At 44.5% G+C, this 8,575-nt stretch overlaps 2 protein-coding genes across 4 annotated transcripts in view; one reads left to right on the top strand and one right to left on the bottom strand.

Annotated features, from left to right (window-relative positions):
• Positions 1-1,422, bottom strand: part of LOC111530333 (zinc finger protein 534) — a 40,181-nt gene extending 38,759 nt beyond the window's left edge. For 2 of the 3 annotated variants that reach the window (XM_031934800.1, XM_031934799.1), the window contains exon 1: positions 1,408-1,422. In XM_031934800.1, coding sequence (XP_031790660.1) covers positions 1,408-1,422 — 15 coding nt within the window. Of the gene's footprint in view, positions 1-945; positions 1,049-1,407 lie in introns of those variants that run through there. The other variant, XM_031934794.1, reaches the window with a different exon arrangement.
• A 251-nt stretch (positions 1,423-1,673) lies between these two features.
• Positions 1,674-2,030, top strand: LOC111530326 (developmental pluripotency-associated 5 protein-like; the record flags this gene model as incomplete). The annotated part of the gene is made up of 1 exon (XM_031934881.1): positions 1,674-2,030. A coding segment is annotated over one exon (357 nt), but the record flags the coding sequence as incomplete, so codon positions are not given.
• Positions 2,031-8,575: the final 6,545 nt, after the last annotated feature.

Genomic DNA, 8,575 nt, shown 5'->3' on the forward strand with positions numbered 1-8,575 from the left:
AAAAAAAAAAAAAAAAAAAAAAAAAAAAAAAAAAAAGCCAATAACTTTTAAAAATAGGTATAAATTATTTAGTTTAAGACTTTTTTGGGCCGGGCGCGGTGGCTCAAGCCTGTAATCCCAGCACTTTGGGAGGCCGAGACGGGCGGATCACGAGGTCAGGAGATCGAGACCATCCTGGCTAACACGGTGAAACCCCGTCTCTACTAAAAACTACAAAAAACTAACCGGGCGAGGTAGCGGCGCCTGTAGTCCCAGCTACTGGGAGGCTGAGGCAGGAGAATGGCGTGAACCCGGGAGGCGGAGCTTGCAGTGAGCTGAGATCCGGCCACAGCACTCCAGCCTGGGCCACAGAGCCAGACTCCGTCTCAAAAAAAAAACAACAACAAAAAAAAAAAAAAAAGACTTTTTTTTTGAAAGACAGGGTCTCACTCTGACACCCAGGCTGTAGTGCAGTGGTACAATCATAGCTCACTACAACCTTGACTTCCTGGGGTCATGGTCGCCTCCTACCTTAGCATCCCAAGTAGCTGGAAGTACAGGCCTCTGACGTTGGACTGTGCTAATTTTTTAGTTTTATATTATTAGTACTTTGTAGAGATGGATTCTCACTTTGTTGCCCAGCCAGGTGTCCAAGTTCTGGCCTCAAGTGATACTTCTGTCTACACTCCCAAAGCACTCAAATTATAGGCATGAGTCACTGTGCACAGGAGGTAAGAATCCCACATCAGGACCTCAAGTATTTTTGAAACACAAATACATAAGACCCACAAGCAGTACTACTGGCTGGAGACAGTGGGGTCACCTGAAGAAAATTTATTTGACCTGAATAGCAACTCCTCACCTAGGTCACTGGGATCCCAGACTATGGCACTGCTCCAGGCAGGCCTGGTTATCCTGCTTGAGGCAGCTATACTCTTGAGCCTAGTGAAATGCAACTGGCTGTACCTCAATGATGTTGCACTGAGATTCTGCCAGTCAAGGTATTACTTCAGTCTCCTGAGACCAGCCTCTTCTTCCAGATCCAGGAAGGTCAGTGCAGATGTGAATGGACTAGCTTTATTAAAGGGGATACTGAGTTGGTAGGGAGACTGCAAGACAGCACTCAAGTGGGGTTGAACTGGCCCAGTTGCATCTGACTTCTCACTTGTAGTTCACAAGAATGAATATAGAATGTTCTAGAAAAGCAACATCCTGAGAGGAAGGACAGGATCCTGTCCACCCTGACCAGAGAAGGGCAGGATCTGTTCCAGTCTCCCCAGAACAGGATGCCCTTCATTGTTTTAGGCAAACGCGCCATACATCCCTGGAGCATGAAACTTGGGCTGGGCTGCCTTCCAGCCTCCCTCAGCTGTGATGCAAGTGGAGCACACACAGAGACTGAATCTGCACTGGGTGGTTTTCCTGAACCTTCGGGAGTAGCATGCACGAACCCCAGGCATCTGTTGTCCCTTGCTGCCAATCTGTAAGTAAGAAATTCCCTTCCTATAACTTACTGTGTGTGCATGGGAAGATCTCTCACTCAACTCAGACACATTGGTAACCAGTGTGCAGTGAACCTGCTTCACAAGCAAGGTTGTGGAGAAATTGTAATCTTTATACATTTGGTGGGAATCGAAAATTCTGATGAACGCTTAGGCCCGGCTCGCGCAGGAGCATAGTTTTTGTTGTGAGGGTTACAAGGTGGGAACAATCCCAGACGTAGAAATACCCTGCCATGGGTGAAACTTCCTGAGGATTTGAAAGATCCAGAGGTGCTCCTGGTCCAGATGCGGGTGCTGGAAGCCATGTTCGGCCCGGACGGATCTCAAATCTCTTACATCAAGCAGGTGAGCAAGATCATGCTCGTGCTGAAGGCTCTGGAGTCTTCAGACCTCACCGAGGTTGTCGTTTATGGCTTCTATTTGTGCAAGTGCCGAACCAAGTGGATGTTCCAGTCCATGACTGAGTGGCATTGCCAGCACCAGGAGCGAGGGATGCTCAAACTTGCGGAACGCATGACTGCGGTTGAACTAGGCCCTTGGGTGAAGTGAGCCAGCTTCCAGCCAATGCAAAGAAGGCCAAGCTGTGGAGATCAGGTTGTGGCCAGAGCTGGAATGGTAACTCCAGCTTGGTTTAAATTCTGCTCCAGCCTGATGAATTAAAAAAAAAAAAAAAAAAACCCTGGATGCCATGGCTCATGCCTGTAATCCAGCACTTTGGGAGGCTGAGGCAGGTGGATCACCTGAGGTTGGGAGTTTGGGAGCAGCCTGAACAACATGGAGAAACCCCGTCTACTAAAAATAAAAAAATTAGCTGGGTGTGGTGGTGCATGCCTGTAATTCCAGCTACTTGGGAAGCTGAGGTAGGAAAATCACTAGAACCCGGGAGGCAGAGGTGAGCCAAGATGTGCCATTGCACTCCAGCCTGAGCAACAAGAGCGAAACTCTCTCTCAAAAAGAAAGAAAGAGAGAGAAAGGAAAGAAAGAAGAAAGAAAGAAAGAAAGAAAGAAAGAAAGAAAGAAAGAAAGAAAGAAAGAAAGAAAGAAAGAAAGAAAGAAAAGAAAAAAAACCATATGTCTGGGGGTTTCTGCCCTTGTTCTAAGTCTTGTGAATATCACTTTTGAAGGTTGCCAATAAAAAAAGTTATTTTTCAGAAAAACAAGACTGCAGTCGGTATGGAAAACAGTATCATGGGACATTTCCTCAACTCAAGATCACCCACCAATTCATAAAGGATCATCATACATTCTGGTGAAAGACATAAAGATTCCCCCAGGGGTAGAGGATGAGGCAAGGAAGTCCAGTCTTATCACTACTATTCTACACAGTATGAAAAGTTCCAGCCAGTGAAATAAAGGAAGAAAAGGAAATAAAAGTGACAGGCTGGATGTGGCATCTGAGACCTATAATCGCAGCACCTTGGGAGATTCATGAAGAATCACAGAACTGTGGACCCATATTAGATATGTTACCTACAGAATTGTAGACGAATACATTTTTCTTCTTTTAAGCCAATCACTGTGTGGTAGCAATGAGGAAGGAGGGTGGCTTGAGGACAGGAGAAAAAAAATAGTGTACTCTCAGAAAATATGATGGTTGCACAGGTCATCCCTGTAACCTGTTACTGGATATGTTTTCATATCCTCATCCTTGTAACATGTGTTACTGGATATGTCAAAAGGGAGTTTGCAAATGTGGTCTAGTTAAGGATCTTTAGATAGACATTATCCTCGATTATATGGTCAAAGTGACAGAACCACAAGGTTCAATATCAGAAGGATGCAGGTAGACCCTGAGGGACAGTGGTGATCTGTTGCAAATAGAAGGATAAAGCCAATTTTATCTCGCCTTTAAAGATAGAGGAAGCAGGCCGGGCGTGGTGGCTCATGCCTGTAATCCAGCACTTTGGGAGGCTGAGGCAGGTGGATCGCAAGGTCAACAGATCAAGACCATCCTGGTTAATATGGGGAAAAGAAAGAGATCAGCCTGTTACTGTGTCTATATAGAAAGAAGTAGACATAAGAGACTCCATTTTGTTCTGTATTTGAGATGCTGTTAATCTGTGACCCTACCCCCAACCTTGTCCTTGCAAGAGACATGTGCTGTGGTGACTCAAGGTTTAATGGATTTTGGGCTGTGCAGGATGTGTCTTTGTTAAACAAGTGCCTGAAGGCAGCTTGCTGGTTAAAAGTCATCACCATTCTCTTAATTTCAACTACCCAGGGACATGTACAGGGCCAAAGGTCGCAGGGACCTCTGCCTAGGAAAGCTAGGTATTGTCAAGGTTTCTCCCCATGTGATAGGCCGAAACAATGCTGCTAAAAGGTTTATGGAGATGTTCGCATATGCATCTGAAGGCACAGCATTTTCCTTTAAACTTATTCATGTCACAGATATTTTTGTTCATAGTCTTACTGCTGATTTCCTCCCTACAATGATCCTATTGTCCAGCCACTCCCTTATCTTTAAGACAGTAAAGATAATTATCAATAAATACTAAGGGAACTCAGAGGCCTGTGCCAGCGTGGGTCCTCTGTAAGCTAAGCGCCGGTCCCCTGGGCCCACTTTTTCTTTCTCTATACTTTGTCTCCGCGTCTCATTTCTTTTCTCAAGTATCTCATTCCACCTAACGAGAAACGCCCACAGGTGTGGAGGGGAAGGCTACCCCTTCAGGTTAACATGATGAAACCCTGTCTCTACTAAAAATACAAAACATTATCTGGGTGTGCCTGAAGTCCCAGCTACTCGGGAGGCTGAGGAAGAGAATCGCTTGAATCGGGGAGGTGGAAGTTGCAGTAAGCCAAGATCACGCCACCGCACTTCATCCAAGGACACAAGAGTGAAACTCCGTCTCAGAAAAAAAACATGGAGGAAGTGGACTATGAGTCAGATGATGTAAGTGGCCTCTGGAACCTATAAAGGGTAAGGAAGGGCCAGACGCGGTGGCTCAAGCCTGTAATTCCAGTACTTTGGGAGGCCGAGACGGGTGGATCACGAGGTCAGGAGATCGAGACCATCCTGGCTAACACGGTGAAACCCCGTCTCTACTAAAAAATACAAAAAACTAGCCGGGCGAGGTGGCGGGCGCCTGTAGTCCCAGCTACTCCGGAGGCTTAGCCAGGAGAATGGCGTGAACCTGGGAAGCGGAGCTTGCAGTGAGCTGAGATCCGGCCACTGCACTCCAGCCTGGGCAACAGAGCAAGACTCCATCTCAAAAAATAAAAAAAAATTTTTAAAAAGGGTAAGGAAATAAATTCTCCCCTGGAGATTCATGAAGAATCACAGAACTGTGGACCCATATTAGATATGTGACCTACAGAATTGTGAAAGAATAAATCTTTGTTTTAAGCCAATCACTGTGTGGTAGCAGTAAGAATCTGATGAAATAATTTTATGTAGAAAATTCAAAAAAATCTACAAAAATCTCTAAACAAGAAAGATGTAAAGGTGGCAAGGTATAAGATCAACATACAGCAATCTTGTTTATTTCATCAGCCAGGCATGGCAGCTCATGCCTGTAATCCCAGCATTTTGTTTTTTGTTTTTTGTTTTTTTTGAGACGGAGTCTTGCTCTGTCGCCCGAGCTGGAGTGCAGTGGCCAGATCTCAGCTCACTGCAAGCTCCGCCTCCCGGGTTTACGCCATTCTCCTGCCTCAGCCTCCGGAGTAGCTGGGACTACAGGCGCCCGCCACCTCGCCCGGCTAGTTTTTTGTATTTTTAGTAGAGACGGGATTTCACCGTGTTAGCCAGGATGGTCTCGATCTCCTGACCTCGTGATCCGCCCGTCTCGGCCTCCCAAAGTGCTGGGATTACAGGCTTGAGCCACCGCGCCCGGCCAATCCCAGCATTTTGAAAGGCCAAGGCAGGTGGATCGCTTGAGCGCAGGAGTTTGAGACCAGCCTGGGTAACATGGCAAAACCCTGTCTCTACAAAACATTAGCAGGCCATGGTGGCACACACCTGCAGTCTCAGCTACTCAGGCAGCAAGGGTGGCGGGATCACTTAAGGCTGCAGGACACAGGTTCCACTTAGCTGACATCGTTCCACTGCACTATACCCTGGTGACAGAGTAAGACCTTGTCTCAAAAAAAAATAATCTTGCATATTTCTGTACATTAGCAATTTACACATGAAAGCTGATATTAAAAATAAAATACCATGTATGATTGTTCCATTAAAAATATAGGTCAGCCGGGCATGGAGGCTCATGACTGTAATTCCAGCACTTTGGGAGGCCAAGGCAGGCAGATCACCTGAGGTCAGGAGTTTGAGACAAGCCTGGCCAACATGGTGAAACCCCATCTCTACTAAAAATACAAAGATTAGCCGCAGTGATGGTGCGTGCCTGTAATCCCAGCTAATTGGGTGGCTGAGGGAAGATAATTGGTTGAACTCGGGAGACATGCTGCAGTGAGCCAAGATCACACCAATGTACCCCAGCCAGGGCAAAAGTGAGATTGTGTCTCAAAAAAAAAAAAAAAAAAAAAAAAAAAGTCAAAGAAATACGTGTCAGAATATTCACAGAACTGTTATGTTAAAACTAAAAAATGCTTATGAAAGAAACCAAAGACACCAAATACAGACACATATACAATGTACATTTATTGGAAGATTCTACTGAAAGCAATATGAAATTATACCAAATTGACACATAGGGTTAACACATTTCCTAATCAAGGCATTCTGCAGATACTAACAAAGTTATCCAATTATGTAGAAAGGCAATGAAACAAACAAAAAACCCCAAACCCCGAAATCTAAAATAGCTAAAACATCCGAATCACAACAGAAAGACTGAAATCACTTCATGTGATTTTAAGTCTTCTAACATAGTAAAAGCACTTTTTTTCTTTTTCATATTTAGAGGAAACCTAGTTTGTACTTCCCATTGTCTCGTGTTGCATACTAATGTCACAACATTTTCTTTCCAAACAACAGCCACATTTATGTGGCCTATAAATTTTCACTCAAGTAACACACTGAAGAAACGTATTAAACAACGAATCTGGGCTGCAATTTATAAAAAAGATTTTTAGTGGCCGGGCGCGGTGGCTCAAGCCTGTAATCCCAGCACTTTGGGAGGCCGAGACGGGTGGATCACGAAGTCAGGAGATTGAGACCAGCCTGGCTAACACGGTGAAACCCCGTCTCTACTAAAAAAATACAAAAAACTAGCTGGGCGAGGTGGTGGACGCCTGTAGTCCCAGCTACTCCGGAGGCTGAGGCAGGAGAATGGCATAAACCCGGGAGGTGGAGCTTGCAGTGAGCTGAGATCCGGCCACTGCACTCCAGCCTGGGTGACAGAGCAAGACTCTGTCTCAAAAAAAATAATAATACAAAAAAAATACAAAAAAAAAAAAATTGCCAGGTGAGGTGGCGGGCACCTGTAGTCCCAGCTACTTGGGAGGCTGAAGCAGGAGAATGGTGTGAACCCACCAGGCGGAGCTTGCAGTAAGCCGAGATCGTGCCACTGCACTCCAGCTTGGGCGACAGAGCGAGACTCCCTCTCAAAAAAAAAAAAAAGATTTTTAGTGTAACTCATATAAAGAAGCACAAAATAAATTTTTTTGAGACAGTGTCTCCTTCTGTCATCCAGGCTGGAGTACAGTCGTACAATCAAGGAAGACTGCAGCCTCAACCTTCTGGGATCAAGCGATCCTCCTACTGCAGCACCCCTAAAAAGTTGGGACCACAAGTGTGAGTGACTCCACCCAGCTATTTAAAAAATTTTTTTGTAGACATGAGCTTTTGCTCTGTTGCCCAGGCTGGTCTTCTTCAACTTCTGGGCTCAAGTGATTTTTCCCACCTTGGCCTCTCGAAGTGCTGAGATTACAGGTGTGAGCCACCCCACTCAGCCCAAAAAAAATTGCTTCATACCATAATCTGACAACGACATTTCCACAACTTTTGGCAAAATGCTCCTCTAGTAAAATCTTATCTATTGTATAATAAATATATATCAATAAATATTTGAACAAATACTGATTTTATAATAAACACTTTTGTACAATAATTTTCATGGAACTAGGGTAAAATATATCTCAGGCAAGTTCATTAGACATTTTACTAAACAGCAATTCACAAGCATGTTCAACAATCACAGGTGCAGTGAAACCTACAAGTCCAGCCAAGAGGAATGTAACCAGCTATCACCACCAAGAAAACTGGGGTCTTTCCCAACCAAGAAGTGCTCCCTTTGGCACCAGGTGGAAGTTCAAACCACAAGTTTGTACCCAAACCCCAGCCTTACCCTTCAACAATCATAACACCCAAAGGAGTCACCTATCCCAGTTCTTTCATGACATTTTTGGACCAACTGGGGAAGTCTAACCTGCTTTCCTCAGAAAGACTTATTATGTAATAAACATTCTCAGACCACTTCAGTATATAGCATGATTCCCAATATCCAAGTCAAACCTTAGGTGGACGTCAAACAAGTTCTAGTGGAGGCCAGGTGCATGGCTCACGCCTGTAATCCTAACACTTTGGGAAGCTGAGGTGATTTGAGCCCAAGAGTTGCAGTCCAGCTGGGCAACATTGTGAAACATCTTTAACGAAAAACAACCCAAAATTAGCTGGGTGTGCTGGTGTGCGCCTGCAGTCACAGCTATTCATGAGGCTAAGGTAGGAGGATCACTTGAGCCGGGGAGGTTGAGGCTGCAGTGAACCCTAATTGCGCCACTGCACTCCAGCCTGTGCAAGAGACCTTGTCTCAAATTTAAAAAATTTTTTTTTCAAGGTTCTAGTGGAGTGGGCAAAAGTTCAAATTACCACAAAGGTTGTGAGGGTGAATATATGAAGTTCCAAGTTAAAATACCAAACAAAGCAAAACACAATTCCCTTCTGTGTGTCCACCCTTACATGGAAATTTATGAACATTAATAATTTCAAATTATGTCACTGAGCACAAGAACAAAAAAGAGATTGTATTACACTATTTTTAACCTTATCCCCACATTTTTATCTCATATTTGTCATATTATATTTGTATTTCTGCTTCATAAAAATGAAAGTGTGTGCCATGGGTCTAATTTGGCACACAAGAAAAAGGCACACAGAAATATGATACAGCGAACATTCGCCAAGGGCGATGAAC

The sequence above is a fragment of the Piliocolobus tephrosceles genome, chromosome 21 (genome assembly GCF_002776525.5).
Source record: "Piliocolobus tephrosceles isolate RC106 chromosome 21, ASM277652v3, whole genome shotgun sequence".
Classification (NCBI taxonomy): domain Eukaryota; kingdom Metazoa; phylum Chordata; class Mammalia; order Primates; family Cercopithecidae; genus Piliocolobus; species Piliocolobus tephrosceles.